Source organism: Papaver somniferum, unplaced genomic scaffold, assembly GCF_003573695.1.
Source record: "Papaver somniferum cultivar HN1 unplaced genomic scaffold, ASM357369v1 unplaced-scaffold_99, whole genome shotgun sequence".
NCBI classification, from domain to species: domain Eukaryota; kingdom Viridiplantae; phylum Streptophyta; class Magnoliopsida; order Ranunculales; family Papaveraceae; genus Papaver; species Papaver somniferum.
Genome location: NW_020653081.1, coordinates 6,184,415 through 6,202,491, shown reverse-complemented (window position 1 = coordinate 6,202,491; position 18,077 = coordinate 6,184,415). Strand labels below are relative to the sequence as shown.

Here is an 18,077-nt window from a genome sequence, read left to right as displayed (position 1 = left end):
ACATGTGCGATGCACATGCTTGAATTGGATTTTTTATGATAATAATGAAAAGAAAATCTTAGAATAATAATTTAATATTCTTGTTTATACTCATTACGTAGATAATTTAAAGAGCTTTCCAAATATATTAATTTTGTAAAAATCCGATGTGTATTTTTAAAGATATGTATGTTTTAAATTTTTTAATCTATTTTTAAAACAATGGCATTCTTGTGAATATACAAACATTGATCCAATGTACATTTTCACCCTTGAATATAAATGCATAGTAATTGTTAATATTTAAGGTCATATTAGTAATATCAGGGTGACACCAAACTATTTTGGCTTTTTGACCAATTAAAAAGGCTTCACTACAAATCCCTCTTTTCTTTATATTAGTAAGATATTCTCTTTAACGATTATTTAATAATGAAAAAAATATAAATCAAACAATGTTGGATACATCTACAAAAATAACAGGTCTCTCAACATAAGTTTCTTCCGACCTGTACTTCGCCTTTAATTTGAGGCATTCGACTATTCATTTTTAGGGTTTGGCCATAACTGGTAGGCATATTTTAGGCTTCTAGCAATTGAAAATTACAAAAATGGCAAAAAGCACTTCACTTATTAGCAAATGAAAATTACGTAAATAAGAGAAACACGTTACATGTTAACATTTGCACCATACATATGCGTAATATGACTAGCTCCTCATTAGTCATTTTTCTAGCGAGTATCTTTCACCGGATGAATTTGTACTCAAATGTGATTAGACAGGGGCGAAGCTGAGTGAGGACCAGGGAGGGCCGTTTTCCTCCCTAGAATTTACAATGTGACTGTTTTAGGCTTAGAAATTTTAGGCTTTTCATAATTATCCCCCTGGATTTTACAAAGTTACTATAATATGTTTCATTGGTATAACTATTTACATACATTTTAAAGTTTCCTATAATCTAGCATTAAGTTTACATACTATAAGATTCTATGAAGTATTGATTATATTTTGTGGAGTCTTGAGGCAAGTTTTGTTCCTTTTATCGTAAAAGATCCTAAAAATTTCGGTCAGCGTCCGACCGCTGTTAGTGCTATTTTCCCCTTTCTATATTTGTCCCCCAAGTTGGAAAGTCTGGCTCCGCCACTGGATTAGGGTATCACACATACACTAAATTAACCTTTTTAAGACGAAAAACATAAGTTATGATAAAGACGTGCACCGTTTATTCCACGATTTATAAAGGCTGACACCAAATTATTAAGGGCTGATACCATCTCAAGATCTTACACGACCCTGACAGTTGGATCGGCTAAATGGTATCAGCCCTAGTAATACTGGTATCAGCCTTTATAAATCATGGTTTATTCAGGGTAGAAAAATTAATTAAAAGAAATGCTGTGCTTCTGTCATTTACCACTGACAGTTTTCTATAATGACCAAAATACCCTGCATTGGAAAATCCTTCTTCCCTTTATTAGTCTCTGCAACCCACCCATCTTCTATTCTAAACCCAAAACTGCAACCATCTACTCATCGTCTATCTCTCTCGCCCCCGATCTGGACTTTCTTAAACCCTAAACCATTTTCGTCGTTAATCATGGCGGACGAAATCAACATCTCGTCGGTGAGCTTGGATGGAAATCAAGAGGGTTCAACTTCAGCCGCTTCAAATCCTGAAGGAACTCAGTAAGATTCTTTTTCTTTTCTCTTTTTTTTTCTTCAATTATTCTTTGTATAGGTTAATAATGGAAATTTTGGATTATTGTATCAGGTCGTCGTTACCCCTAGAAGAAAGGTACAAGATAGTAAGGAGTATTGGTGAAGAATGTATCCAAGAGGAAGAGCTGATGAGGTTGCTTGCTAATAAGCCTGAACCTATTTGTTATGATGGTTTTGAACCCTCTGGAAGGATGCACATTGCACAGGTACCTCAATTTTCTCAGTTGGAATTCTCAATTTTAGGGTTTCTCCATTGATGTTTCTTTTTTTGTTTCACTACTATGCTTAAGATACAAATTGTTGTGTGCTTGAGGAAGGATTTACTTAGGGCATTCGGAGAATAGATTTACTGGTGTTTTGTTGTTTGAAATAAATTACTTGTGTTTGCGGTCAATGGTGAGTAACTAGATGAGGTGATATGAAAATTACCAAACCAGTTGGGATTTTCATTGTCTCTTAAACTTGTTTTTCTTGTTTTTTGTTTATTAATTTATTTCAATTCTTCCATTATTTAGTCATTTGGTCTTCAAGTACTTTAAACTCTAAATTTTTGTCTTGTTGAGTGTTGTTAACAATTTCTAGTATAACTTCTAGTGGAGTTCTCTGTTCATCTTGGGTAAGTTTTTTCTTATAGAAGGTTAATAAAAAATATAGAATTGTTTGTTTTGTTTCGAACTATTGAATAATACTCACATGCATCGGAGCTAGCCAACTGCAATGTCTTTACCCTAAATAGTGGTTTTTAAAGTTGCAGATGGAGAGAGGGAGATAAAACTGCTCAGTGTTATAAATTCCTTGAAAATTCTTTTACATATACCTATTTTGCTTGGATTTTTTTCTTGCTAGATCGGGTTTAGAGTGGAACATATAGAATTGGGTTCTTAATATTTTGAATGCAGGATTTGTCTTCTATTTGTTGCATGCAGTTTTCATTTAAGAAGATTTTTTAGTTCTGAAATCTGGCTAATGTAGATTTCTCGAAGATTTCAAGTTTTTGAAGGCTTTGGGTTCTGTTAGTCATCTGTTTGAACTAAATCCACCAGAAGATAGGGGAAGAATTGCTATGTGCATTCTTAAGTTTTGAGTTTTGCATTTACAGGAGCTGAAACCACGTTCCACCGTAAGGAAAAAATGGCATGAAGATTAGATTTTTCATTTTCTTTTTGCAAACTTTTCATGTGCTAAACGACAAGTTTTATGGTCTTCCACCTAAGTTTATCCTTTTATATTCTGATTCTGCCGTTCTGCCGTTGCATACTGGATCTTGATAAGCAGTTTCGTTGTTGTCTGTAAATTACTCATCTCGACAGTAATTCACGTCTTTGTGAGAAGAATACATGCGTTCTCGTATTTTTTTTTCTCAATGCTTCATCTATGTAATTATGTTGGTAACTGAGATGTATCTGTTTCTCTTGAATAATATTCTGAATAAACTTTTTCTTTGGTCAACTGAAATTTCTTTTTTCTGTTTCATGTAATATACAATTTCCCTTACCGGTCATCCAAGCTTATATAATATGATTGTCTCCTCTTTTGAAATCTGCAGGGTGTTGTGAAGGCAATAAATGTGAATAAGTTGACAGACTGTGGGTGCAGGGTCAAAATATGGATTGCTGATTGGTTTGCCCAGCTAAACAATAAAATGGGTGGTGACTTGGCCAAAATTAAAGTTGTCGGTCAATATCTGATTGAGATTTGGAAGGCTGTAGGCTTGAGAAATCTTGACAAGGTGGAGTTTTTGTGGTCTTCAGATGAAATAAATTCACGGGCAGCTGAGTACTGGCCTTTAGTGATGGATATCGCTCGTAAGAACAATCTGGCAAGGATAACTAGGTATGAGTTGTTGTTATCTGTTAGATAGTTAAATAAGTTAAGTAATTAATATTATGAACTATTTCTAAAATTGTTCAACTGTGTAGGTGTTGTCAAATAATGGGTCGCAGTGATCAGGATGAGTTGACTGCTGCCCAGATATTATATCCTTGTATGCAATGTGCTGATGTCTTTTTCCTAAAGGTATTGATATATGGATGTCATCTTAAATGTGCGTTAATATGCTTACATTACTTATTAGTGTAGGCATATTACTTATAATATGGATATCATCTTTATATGCAGTTCTTTATATGTTACTGGAAGAGGATATCCTTTTAACCTTTAGAGTTTAGACCATATTTTAGCGGGTTGGTTGACAATTTGTAGGTGCACCTACAGGTGTGGGTTGGTGAATATGACTTTTTAAAACCTTTGAGCAAAGTTTAACAGGATGTTAATATGTCTCTTGTCAGGCTGACGTCTGCCAGCTGGGTATGGATCAGCGGAAGGTGAATGTACTTGCTAGAGAGTACTGCGACTCTATCAAGAGAAAGAACAAGCCTGTCATCTTGTCACACCGTAACCCTCTTACAAGCATCTCTTTGTGATTTGGTGGTTCCTCAATTTACCTATATTTTGTGACTGATTTATTATTATTGCCTCGCAGACATGCTACCTGGATTGCAACAAGGGCAGGAGAAGATGTCAAAGAGTGACCCATCGTCCTCCATTTACATGGAAGATGAAGAGGTATATTGTGAATGTCTGATATAACACAGATGGAAGAAATTGAATGTCATCACTGAATCACTGAGTCGACATGATCAATTAAATATATTCATGTGGCTTACCTCTATCATCTTAGGCTTCAAAATCAACCGATATCGTTTTCTTAGTTCCACAGAGATATGTAGATGTAAAAATTGGGATAAACGGAGGGAGCTCTGTTCTTTGACCAACTAGCCTGTGTCTGTTTCCTGTTCGTCTTTTTCATTTTTCGTTCTTACTTTATTTGTGTTGGTTCTGTGCCTTTTATGTTTTCCCCCTATTTGAAACTTGGTTTTGTTGGTCTTATGCAAGTCTGGTGAATGTTGTTTTATCTTCTTCACTTCCACATTGTTTACATAGTTTTGCTGAAGAACTGTATTTTATTATGATCCAATTCAACGTTAACAGGCTGAAGTTAACGTTAAGATCAAGAGGGCATACTGTCCTCCAAAGATTGTGGCAGGGAACCCATGTTTGGAATACATAAAATACATCATTTTCCCGTGGTTTGGGGTGTTTGAAGTACAACGACAGGAAAAAAATGGGGGGAATAAGTGAGTTACCTTGTATTATTTGGTGTATGCACATTTCATTTGTTTCTTTTAGTTCTGCCTCTCTTTTGTTAGTAGCTTTAAGGTTCATTAGGAGAGCCTTTTTGTCTTCTGGATCCTCTTTTCTATAATTGACTTGTGTGGTTTCTACTTTTACTTCTTCGCTGTTTAGGACCTATGAAAGCATGGAAGAACTAATTGCTGACTATGAAAATGAGGAACTGCATCCTGCTGATCTCAAGCCAGCTCTTTCAAAAGCTTTGAATAAGATCTTGAAGGTAACAAACCTGTACTCAACTATGATCTGGTTTGCATTTTAGATGGGTTGTCTTCAGAACATTCCCATTCCAGGATCATCTTATTTTTTGGTTATCATTGATTTCATTTTATCCAAAACTGAGAGTCATGGTAACAGTCCTGTATTCATCCCTAATCTGGTTTTTCCCAGAGTATTCCCAATCCATAGTTGTGTTATATCTGATTATGTATGATCTCATGTTATGAATCCTTAACACTTGCGAATCAGGATACTATCCTCTAATCAGCCTTGATCTGGTTTTTCCCAGCTGTTCCCAATCCCATAGTTCATAGTTGTGTTATTTCTGAGAATGTATGGTTTCATGTTATCAATCCTGGATTTACTCATAAGTCAGCTCAAGCTATTACCATTTAAGTTTGAACTGATAAGTTTTTAGAAACTATGTTTGACTACTTGTTCCAATAATTTATACACATGAGTTCTATGCGAGTAGAATTTCAAATGCTTAAAAAAATTCTATGAACGAATTGGCTGTTAGAACTTCCCTGTTCAGTCGTTTGTATACAGTTTATGTTATGAAACTGTCTAAGAGTTTATGGATCTAAGAAGGTTGAGCTGTGCGGGTCATATGACTACTTTTATTTTGTTATCCTTGATGGATCTTCTTCTTCTTTCACTTTGCTTGGATCAATACCGCATTATGTCTGCATTTTTATTTTTTTGATGAACTTGGATTTTTCTGTCATCCGAACCTTATTAAAGCAATGACTAAAGGTTGTCTGACTTGTGCTTTCTTTCTGTTATCTGCAGCCTGTTCGTGATCACTTCACTAACGACCCTAATGCAAAAGCATTATTGAAAAAAGTGAAGGTATGGTCAATGTTTCTTAAAAACATTTTTATTTGTTGGTTTGTTTTTCATCTAGTTAGATTTTGGTTTCAAATATGTTACCTTTACTTTCGGGATCCCATATCTTATTTTCCTTTCCAGGATTATCAGAAACTGAACAAATTTGTGTTGCCTTCTGCAGAGCTACAGAGTAACAAAGTGATGCTCTAGCAAGAGCTGTATCTCAGTCCCTATGGTTCATCATTCTCTTTGAAACTTCAAATTTTGACGTACCTTTACCAGCCAACTTGTTTAAGGATAAGCATTTTTTATGTTATTTCTATATATCTTGGGATTTTGTAAACATGAACGACTCCACTTAATAGCATATTATGGTCGAAGGTTCCTTTTTAATTGGGTCTGTTTTTTATCTTAAAGAACTGATATGTTATATATTGCGGGGGGATCTAGCGACATTTTTATGGATGTTAATTTCATCCCATCTTTTAAAACTTTCAACCCTATACAGGATGATAAAACTTTATCATCTGAGTGTAAATCCGTAACCAATTCTGTAATCGACAAAATAACATTCTGAAAGATAGTTCGCAGGTGTTTGAATGTTCCTGATGTTCATGGACTTGCTATCTCGGTATTACAAAACCCTTCATCAAAAGGAGAAAGAAATCCTTATATGATGATTTCACACCTGTAGGCATAGGGTGGTATTAATGCGAACTAGTCCAGTAAATGTGAGGTGAGGCTCAAAAAGAGAGATCTCCACTCCAGTCGTGTTATTGGAGTTGGAGCTGGAAAAAACACTAATGGGGCAATCCGAGAATTGAACTCGGGACCTCTCGCACCCTAAGCGAGAATCATACCACTAGACCCATTGCCCATTAGTGACCAAAATTCACCCGAACAAATATTAGAACCTGCTGCTGATAATATCGTAAATGTGCAGGTCTATAGTCTATACAAAATATAGTTTCAAGCGGTGGTTTTTGTGTGACAATTCTTCAATCTAGCGAACAATAAGCTTCATGGATGAAATGCTGAAACAAGCATTATATCTGGAGAGATGATCTTTAAATGCATCTCCATTCCTAGTTCACCAAAAAATCTTACGTATATGGTGTAGCTATAAGCTTCAAGTCATTGATTTGGATTTAACTGCCTCATGTATAAGAAAATATGTAAATAACCATCCGGATAGAGGGGGTTCGTCGTGAGGGTTTTCACATGAATTTTAGACACTGGTATGTTCCGGAGGGATATCAATCTGGTTGGCTGAGACCTCTTAAACAGGGCAAACCGTTTCCAACTTCACCATCTCTGGCTTCTATTTGTCTCGTGGGACACTGCATTTTCTTCATTTTTTTTTTCTTTTTTGTTCAATGTGATACCACATGGATTGAGCTTATGATATCAAATTCAATGCAGTAAGAATTCTCATAAATATAAACCTTAAAAACGTGGAAAAAGGTGGAGGGTCACTCGTAGAATTTGTTTCCTCAAAAGTCTGGACTTTGATAATGCTGGTCATTGTTTTTGAATAAAAATATTGTTATTTTGCAATATTAGGTTTAGACTTCTTTTTTTACTTGTTCAATTTCAATAAACAAAAAAATATTATTACATGGCCTGTTTTCTTTCATTACGCTTATCATACAACAATTTATCATAGCGCTTAGGGCTTTTTAATGGGATTTTATCATTTAATCAATATATGGAATTGCTTCAACAATCTCATCCATCTAGATCTGTAGAAGGAAGAATAGAGAAGATAATTTATGTTGGGCGAAATCTTTTTTGGTTACTCATGTGGAAATTTATTAAGGATTTTGATACAACTTCTTTTCCGATGGATCAAACAAAGGCATGTGGTTTGCAATTTAAATTGAAAAACATTACAGGCAAGGTAATTGGGGATGATGCAATCAACGGTCAACAAGCCGATTTGGGGAATGATTACGATATTCTTCAGAGCATCATATTTCTCACTTGTAAGATCAAAACCTCTGTTAGTCTCTACCATGCTATTTGGTTTTATGTAATTCCAAAAAATGTAAGGTACATTACACAGTTGTTGTATCACCATGTAATGTACAATGATGAAACAAGAGGATGTGTTTATCTACCACCTCTGATATGTAATCCTTCAAATCTCAATTAGAATGAGGTAGTCTAATAAATAAAATTTAGCACCACAGAGACGTTCAAATCATACAACATGACCGAGCAATTCAAAGCCTAACCTACGTGCTTATACAGATATAACGAGTACTTATACGGATTTATTTTCCAGACAAGAGTATCAAATTCAGTCAAATATACGCGCAATAAAACTCAAATTTTTTGTGTCTCTGTGTGTGCTTTCATCTTCTTTGGGGTTCTTCTTTTAGCGGACTGTGTCTGTTTCCTGTGGACGAGGCTGTTCTTCATTCACAGGGAGTGCCTGAATTAGTACATGACAACATTTGTTGATCGTTATTTCGTAAAATTTAAACTAATCAGTATTAGTATAAATTAGTGCTCTTTCAATAAGACATGCATAAAGATTAAGACTTATGACTGATCGGAAAATGGAGAAAGCAAATTCTAACCTTTTCGGTAATAGGCTTTATAATTTTGATAGCGGACAGGATTTCGACTTTGATGAAACAAGTATCACGCATGACAAATCCACTCATGGGGTCCAATAGCTCGGTAAGAAGCATCACTCTACAACCACGCGTGCCGCATTCGCCTTCTCCATCTGATCACAAATTCAAACTCGAAGACATAAGAACAAAATTTAAGCATCTTCGAGGTAAAAAACATGAAATTAAGAAATATACCATAATTTCTTGTATCTTGTTGATCGATAATGGCGACCCTGTAATGAGTGTACCACGATACAGCAGCCTCATCACAAGAAAGGAATATCACTGAGTGAGTTCCATTCAGAGTTACGTGTCCTATATTTGATGCGTAAGTTCCATGGTTCCCCTTGGATCGATACTCAATTGCCTTGTTATTACAGAAATTAGCACGAATCATGTGAGATTTCAATAGCAGATAATCAAGAAGAAAGATGCAGCCAATAAGAACATACCACTTAAGACCAAATGAAGTGAACACATCCGAGTACAGTCTATCACTCTTCAAACTTGAAAAGTTCTCGATCTTCCAGACGTATTTCGAACTTGGAAATGATGAAGCCATGACTGTTTGATTGATCAAAAAGCAATGAATTTTTCTGAGAACCTTGTGTTGATAGGTAAACCAGGTAGAAAAGTTGAGGGCAAGTGCAAAGTCCTATGCGTCAATTTATTGTCACAAACATAGCCGTGGCATTGATGGTCACTTGGGTCCAAGGAAGCTATTTGAGTAAATCTTAGTGGAGATTCTTGCAACCAACTCTTTCCCTTTTTTCATAATTACTTGCAAATAGGTCACATTGAAGTATTCAACCAGTACACCGTGTGACCATTACCAGAAACATTGGTACACCCTGAACCCTATTATCGGGGCTTAAAAAGGGTGGGTTTTTGGGGGCTTAATGAGATCATGAAATAACAATCCGTAGGATCCCTTATCTATTCTTTTTCGTAATCTCTAATCTACTCTTAATTTTATTAGTGCTAATTAAATTGATTAAGCTAACTAATCAGTCTTAGTGAATCGATTAGACTAATCAAAATATTATTTTTTGCAAATCCAAATTTGATTTTATTGAGTTTTGAAGAAGGAAAAATGGTATTTTGGTGAATTTGTTTTGAAAATTTTTGAAGAAAAATGATGAAACCCTTCATCACAAAACTCAAGATAACCTTATAATCATCTCCCAACATCAATTTTATCAATTCAAATCCGTCAAAAATCTGTAAAAAATCTGGAATTTTCTGCTGTTACGGCTGGGTAAATGTGTCGATCCGACCGAAATTAAATAAAACGGTTGGGATATTAGGAACTCCCAGCCGTGAACACATAAAACAGATGGGATTTTATGAACTTCTGGCCGTTATTCTTCCCAATATAACCTGAGTCTGCATTACGTCTGGGTTTACGTAAATTTCCACTCCGTAATTAGATTTGAAAGTTGAGAAATTTTTTGATTCAACATGAATTCTTAATACGATTGAAAATTACTAATACTTTCATTAACTAGACCATAATAAAACTCATTACATGCTTAATATATCGCCATTACAAAGTTGGTTTTAATAACATCCCTTCCGATGTATCAAGAAATCTTTGATGATGGTCATTTGAGCTTCGAAGTTGAAATTATAACCTTTCCATTTTCTCCATTCCTTGTTAGTTTGAGCTACGACTTCTTCATCTGTCTCACCTCTAAGTCGAAGTTGCTTGCACATACGAAGTAAAGCCATATACTCTTCCACTTTTTAGCGTATGTTTGAAAATCGAAGATACAATTCAATCCCATCGCGGTTGTTAGTGTTGCCTGTTTGACTACAAAAATTTTCAAATTTTTTTTTCCCAATAAGATTGACTTGGTACACCACCATTATTTCGTTCTTCTCTCTTCTTTGGATAGCATAACACAAAATTTTGGCAAAGAGATAAGTCTTCATCCAAAGTAAAGTCGGGTTTATCCTTTGAGTACATTGCATTGAGTCTGTAGGAGTTTTAGTAGAGATTATTAGTGTAGAAGGTGTGATTTTGATTTGGAATGGGTGGTTATATGGAGATGGAGTTATTTCAAGTTTAAATAAGTGGTTGAAAAGCTAGAACCTTCTATAGATCAGTCTTCAAACGGATCTATTTTTTCAAAATTCAAAAAACTAGCCGATATGATGTGGTATTCAAAATTATAGGTATTTACGGCTAGGAAAACACATGGTATACCGAGCCGTAATTCTGTATAAACCTGTAGGATTTGTGGTGTGTCAGATTTACGGCTAGGTATTTTGGGGCCGTAAATAATAGTTGTTAATTTTTGTCAGGATTACGGCCTGGATATATAGCCGCAACAAGGAGTCATTGTTTTTTTTTGGGTTATCAGAGTGACATACAGCTAGGAAATCCCCACCGTACAAATATTTACGTCCAGGAACTTCAAATGTCGACCAAGCCATAAATCAAAGTTGCAAATTTATGTCATAATTACGGTTAGGAGTTCTAACCGCCAAAAAGATACACTGCGCGGAAATGTAGCCGTAACCAAGACTCATTTAATTTTTGAGTCTCCAGTGCAATACACGGCTTGGTATTTCCTAACCGTAACACGGCTACAGTTCGTTTTCCTAGATGGTTCCCTACAATGGCCGAGACTTTCCAACCGAAATTTTGTACAAGTTTATTTGACAAGAATTATATGCACTTTCGGCTAGGTTATGTGAAGGATCGAAAATCCACAAAAAATTAGTGAATATTGATTGTTTCCTCAGTTTTCTTAGACTATACAAATGGAAAGACTAACATTCATTCATAAATGCAAAGTTATAAAAATTCATCCATCCAAATCCATAACCAAACAACAAAAATAGTAAATAGACAAAGTCTTAGATAATAAAAGATCCATGAAGTGATATAATAAAAAGAGAGTAAATAGTCATTCACTTTCACTTGATCCCTCCTCCTAAGTGCACAAAAACTCATCCAAATCGTCCTCTTGCTCAGGTTCCACAACTTGTTCTATAACTCTAGATATTTTACCCCGACCGCTGCCACCTTAAATTGAAGTCTTTTTACCTCCACCACGTCCACCTCGAGCACTTATTCCAGCACGACTACCTTTTGCACTTGTTCCAGCACGGCTAACTTTTGCACTTGTTCCAGCACGGCCACCTTTTGCACCTCGAGCACCTCGACCTTTTTCACCTCTACCACCTCGACCTTGGTCACGGGGGGAGTGTCCGAGTCGTCGCTGGAAGAAGGAGACCTATCCATTTTAGTTCTCCTTGTTCGTTCCGCTTCATCAGGATATAAACCTCCTTTCTCAGGGATAATTATCCCTCTAACTCGATTCCGCATTAATCTTAGTTCAGCTACCGTTAACTCCTCACCCAAATTAATCATACAGGTGATGTCATTGGCCACTCAATTAACTCGTTCGACCTATTTTTTCATATCAAACACACATGCTCTAATTATTCATAGATAATTAAAAAAAACAACATATACAAATATAATTAGTAGTGTATGTACCATCATCTTCTCCCAATCATATTCTTCATTCATTGATGCCTTTGATTTTGAAATCTCTTTATCTGCATTCTTGAAATGTCTCTGAGCCTCCGGATCAAAATTTTCCACATAAGGATGAGCCCACTCTTGATACCATTCCATGTAATTCGCATCCTCTTCGGAAGTCCCATGAGAAGCTTCAAGGAGTCTTGTACTAACTTAGTTTACTTCTTGAGAACGAGCATTCCAATGCTCGATCGACGGTGCATTTTCATAGTACAATTTGACATCTTTGTCCTTAAATTGGGAGGTGGTTATGCTCAATTTAAAAGGAGTTTCTTCAGGTACAACTTTCTGTACAATAACGATTTGGCGGAGCGTTCTATGAGGATCTAAGATGATGAACCCAGTTGCATGAAACAAAGGTCCCGTATAGGTCGCCACATCGGAAAATACTCTATCACCAACTTCATCTTCTCCATCCTCATCAAGCTTCATGATGTAGACAATCTCAAAATATTTTTTATATAGCTCAAATGGTGTTTACAATGAAGAAAAGGAGAAAAATAACATAAACCGCTAAACAGGCGTTACAAACTCTCCCAACTCTCGATGCCCATCTATGACTCCAGTAAACTCATTATATAGTCTCAGCAACACCCAATATCTCTTGTTCAATACGCAAATATTCTCTTTTACTCCATTATTTTCCACGGGAATATTTTCCATTATTATCACGCGATTCTAAGTTGTTTGATTCATCCCAAACACCCCCATTAGACATCCGTAAATATTAAAAGAATATCCTACGTAACTTCCTACTATAACTCAGAGAATCAAATCACTTAAACCCGAAAATATCTTCTTTTGACTTCTCTGCCAAATCATGGAGATTTTATTCTCCTTCCCTTTTCTGTTACGTGTATATGAGCTGTTGAACTATCTTCAGGATAATAACAAATCAAAACAAAACATCTTCTTTCTATTTCCTTCCATATAACTCCTCCAATCAATGCAGAATATACTCTCACGGCAAATCTTCTCCAAATCAGCATGTAATAACACAAACAATATCTTCACCTCTATTTTCTTCAAATCGATAATATATCCTTTCTTTTACAAATCAAAGGCAATCACCGTTCTCCCCTTATCCAATCCGGGAGTGCGAATAGAAAATAGGGTGCCCCTTAGTAATTGGGTACCCCTTATCCAAAACTGAGAGTCCGAATAACATGTATCCTCCGGGGTACAAAAACCACTTTTCGAGCAACTTTCTCATAAGAGTTTATTTCATAAAAACACCTACAAACAAGTTTATTAGTGATAAAATGAGTCCCAGCTAATGTATTTGTGGGTGAAAATGCTTCGCACTTTCGTGCTCATCAAATTCCCCCACACTTACATTTTGCTAGTCCTCGAGCAAAACAGAAAACTGACCCGCTACACAGCTGGTCATATAATAAGAGAGAAAGAGAGACCCGCTACACAACTGGTCTTATAATAAGAAAGAAAGAGAGACCCGCTACACAGCTGGTCTTTTTTTAGACCCGCTACACAGCTGGTCATATAATAAGATAAAGAGAAAGAGACCCGCTACACAGCTGGTCATATTTTTTATTTTATTTTTTATATATATTTTTTAGACCCGCTACACAGCTGGTCATATAATGCAAGAAAAAAGAAAAGACCCGCTACACAGCTGGTCATAACATGCAAGAAAAAGGAGCAGACCCGCTACACAACTAGTCATGATGTGCAAGGAATTTCCTGAAAAAATAAAATAAAAAGTTAACCTCTCCCCCACACTTAAACATTACATTGTCCTCAATGTAATTGAGTCATCCAACGCAAATATTAAGATGGGAAATACAAAAAGTAAACGAAAATATTAAAAAAAAAAAATACACCTACTGGAATATACAAAAAGGATCCCCATAAACTAACAACCTGAAAATTTGGGGATCAACCCAAAATACAACATTTACAAATGACAGCTTCACACTTATGTTATCACGATGCGGAGATACTGAAACTATCAAAAACAGAGACTTACCTCCAAACCAAGTTTTTATAACACAAGGAAGTGTGTAAAGAACATAATATGGGGATATTATTGGGACTGGAAAATTTTTAATTGGCTCATGTATGATATCAGGAATAGGCAAGTCCTCTGGGTACTTAGATGCAAAGTAATCCAACAACACTTTAGAAGCACACAATTCTAACCCTAAATTAGGCAACTTTTGGAAGTCTAGGGGTACAAAAACAACCTCTAAGTTGGGTAAATTATCTTGTGGGATGGATTCATCTATGGAATTAGGAAAATCATCCACAGGGTCATCTATATGTTCTGTTTGGAACAGAGAGTCACTGCAAGATTCATCATCATCAGCATATAATCTTTGACATTCAAGAACTCTCAATCTTTGTTCCAAACTAGGCGGTGTATGTTTGTAATACTTCTCATATATTGTTAAAGGTGATTCTTCACTTACCACATATGGAGTAGAAACTCCATACTGTTGCCTACACTTATATTTTCAGCAAACGTCATATCAGATGAGGTTTCCTGATAATTTGACTTTCTACGCTTATATTCTGCCAGCGTCATCTTAGGTGACGTCTCCTCAGAAGAAGTCATCATCCTCAAAAAGTCCCTGAAAAGAAATACAAAAAGAAACGCATAAAAAGGAAAAAATATATATATCTAAAATGAAATGAAAATACTGTACAAAATAAAAATAAACCTAAAATTAATCTAAAAACAAATCCGCGTCGGCGGCGCCAAAAATGATAATATTTTTTGATTATCGTTGTTGTAAATAAAGATTCGAACTCTAAGACTTGTGAAGATTAAATTTAAAGATTTAATGAAAATGATAAATAAAAGCGAGAGTTACTGGGACTAGGATTTCACCGAATTCATATCATCAAGTTCAATTATTTATTCTTCAACAATTCTAGCTCAATAAATAAAAACATGGACTCTTATTTTTGCCAAGATAGATTCTCAAAATATTAGTTGTAAATCCTAAGTATGGGACATCAAAACATCTAAGAAAGCATGACCCATCAAATGAAATGACAACTAATTAATCAAAATCATAATTCTATTTTAATTAGTGCAAAAGTCATATAGAGAATAAAATAATTTTACCCATGTATGAAATTCGGCTTCCTCTGTCGTCCCAGTGTTGGGGTTTAGCTACTCATGATGTAGACAATCTCAAAATATTTTTTATATAGCTCAAATGGTGTTTACAATGAAGAAAATGAGAAAAATAACATAAACCGCTAAACAGGCGTTACAAACTCTCCCAACTCTCGATGCCCATCTATGACTCCAGTAAACTCATTATATAGTCTCAGCAACACCCAATATCTCTTGTTCAATACGCAAATATTCTCTTTTACTCCATTATTTTCCACGGGAATATTTTCCATTATTATCACGCGATTCTAAGTTGTTTGATTCATCCCAAAACCCCCCATTAGACATCCGCAAATATCAAAAGAATATCCTACGTAACTTCCTACTATAACTCAGAGAATCAAATCACTTAAACCCGAAAATATCTTCTTTTGACTTCTCTGCCAAATCATGGAGATTTTATTCTCCTTCCCTTTTCTGTTACGTGTATATGGGCTGTTGAACTATCTTCAGGATAATAACAAATCAAATCAAAACAAAACATCTTCTTTCTATTTCCTTCCATATAACTCCTCTAATCAATGCAGAATATACTCTCACGGCAAATCTTCTCCAAATCAGCATGTAATAACACAAACAATATCTTCACCTCTATTTTCTTCAAATCGATAATATATCCTTCCTTTTACAAATCAAAGGCAATCACCGTCCTCCCCTTATCCAATCCGGGAGTGCGAATAGAAAATAGGGTGTCCCTTAGTAATTGGGTACCCCTTATCCAAAACTGAGAGTCCGAATAACATGTATCCTCCGGGGTACAAAAACCACTTTTCGAGCAACTTTCTCCATAAGAGTTTATTTCATAAAAACACCTACAAACAAGTTTATTAGTGATAAAATGAGTCCCAGCTAATGTATTTGTGGGTGAAAATGCTTCGCACTTTCGTGCTCATCAATCATCCTCTTCTGATTTCTTATGCTCGATCTCAACCGGCTATGGAAAAATGCTCAAAATTGATAAATACGGGTCTAACATGAAAGGACAACATAAAAAATCTGAATCCTTCCTCCCTCTACCGTTCTCGCTATCCTCCTTATCGATCTCTGCAAACTGCTTAAATTAAGTCATTCATTATTATTTTCTTACATAGATATATTTACAGTTTGAACCCTTATAGTTAGATCTCTTGAATCTAAATTTTCTAAAAACACAGTCTAGCATATGAACCAAAATCAAGAATTTTGCTTGTAATGGACAAGGATATGGAAACCCTTTTACTCAAAATCATCTAAAATTATTAATTCAACAATAGAGACCCGAAATCCTATTCCTATCTGAAACTATATCCCAAAGACACTTAGTAAAATCTTTGTTATCTTACTACTCAAAATTCTACATTGTAAATCCTATAGGACAAGTTGTAGGACTTATAGTGGCCTGGTAGGATGGTTTATTTTTTGAAATAGTAAAATGGAATATCAATACGATAAACGTAATAGTAAAGATATCCTTTAACACCAGGAAATGGGTCTTAATTTGCTTTTATGGTAGTCCCTACCCATCAAACAAAAACATAACTTGGGGCTTTCTATAAGAAATAGGAGCTCAAGTAAATATTAGGAAAATGCCATGGATAGTGATATGAGATTTTAATATGATCGTTGACCAATCAGAAAACCAATGAGGTTTACCCTTTGTTAGAGCATAGCTCGATCGAACTTACAAGTGTTGTTATATCAAGCTTGTTGTCAAATTTAGTTGATCAGAACTATATATTGATTTCTAGTCTACATTTTAGTCATGTCTCGGATTAGGATAGAAGTGTGTAGTCGAGTACCATACTTCACTGCATTCACCAATAGAAGACGGAGTTCAACTGAAGACTTTGGAGGATTTCATCGACAAAAGGTATGTGAAGACTAAACCATTCATATTTACTAAAGTATTCAAAATTATATCTATGAGACTAAGTCGTATGACTTAGTGGACTTTAAACTATAGAACAATAGAAATTACGAGCCAAGTTTATCTTGATGAATATTTTCTCGAAATATGAATTAAGTTATAAGCCAATTATCTACTTGATGAATTTAGTTAAGAACAATTTATTGTTTATAAACTAGATCATGATTCGAGTTAATCATTTGAAAATAACCTTGAACGGTGATACATATAAGATTATCATTGATTTTATTCGAGAATGACTGAAATCTGGATACAGGGACAGTACACGTACTGGCGTTTTTTCCGGATCAGCGGTACACGTACCGGCGTAGATCTAAGTTCGGTAACGACTTCTTAGTACACATACCTGGTATGCATACCAAAAAGTTCTGTTGCTCGTGAACACAAGGGTGGTACACGTACTCAGTATACATACTGAAACACCCTGGATTTTAACTGCCTTAAGGGTACACGTACCTTGGCAGAATATCTCACGAACTGGAAGAAGTATACGTACTTACCCAGTCGAACAGTTTCAGATGCATTTAAGAGTATTTCTATGAGATATTTGGCATTTAAACAATTATCTAAAACACATATAAGACATAATTGATCACCTATTAAGTCATGGTTGTATATCAAGTTATTATAAAGTGTTTGATGGAATTGGCTAAGATTATTATGTTCGTACGGATAACCAAAGTTATCCGTTCATGAACAAACTCATTGTACACGGCTTGGTTACATTTCGTCCTTATCCAAGTGTATATTCTATTTGTGTTTATCTCAAGCTAAACCATCTAACGGTGGAATCTTTGAATATGATTTACATAAACAAGATATACACTCTGTTTTGGTGAATCAAGGTGGTTAGGCGAAACTAGCCGATTTGAACTTAAAAAGCTTAATACTCATTTTCATGAACA

At 35.3% G+C, this 18,077-nt stretch overlaps 1 protein-coding gene and 1 non-coding gene across 2 annotated transcripts; one reads left to right on the top strand and one right to left on the bottom strand.

The window, feature by feature from the left end:
* Positions 1–1,474: 1,474 nt before the first annotated feature.
* LOC113346509 (tyrosine--tRNA ligase 1, cytoplasmic-like) lies at positions 1,475–6,412 on the top strand. The gene is made up of 10 exons (XM_026590057.1): positions 1,475–1,666; positions 1,752–1,905; positions 3,246–3,532; positions 3,619–3,715; positions 3,988–4,093; positions 4,182–4,264; positions 4,691–4,836; positions 5,006–5,111; positions 5,903–5,962; positions 6,123–6,412. Exons 1-10 carry the CDS (start codon positions 1,578–1,580, stop codon positions 6,141–6,143), a joined length of 1,149 nt encoding a protein of 382 aa, XP_026445842.1. The 5' UTR covers positions 1,475–1,577; the 3' UTR covers positions 6,144–6,412.
* A 334-nt stretch (positions 6,413–6,746) lies between these two features.
* On the bottom strand, positions 6,747–6,818 carry TRNAP-AGG. The gene has a single exon. It is a non-coding gene; the product is annotated as a tRNA-Pro (tRNA).
* Positions 6,819–18,077: the final 11,259 nt, after the last annotated feature.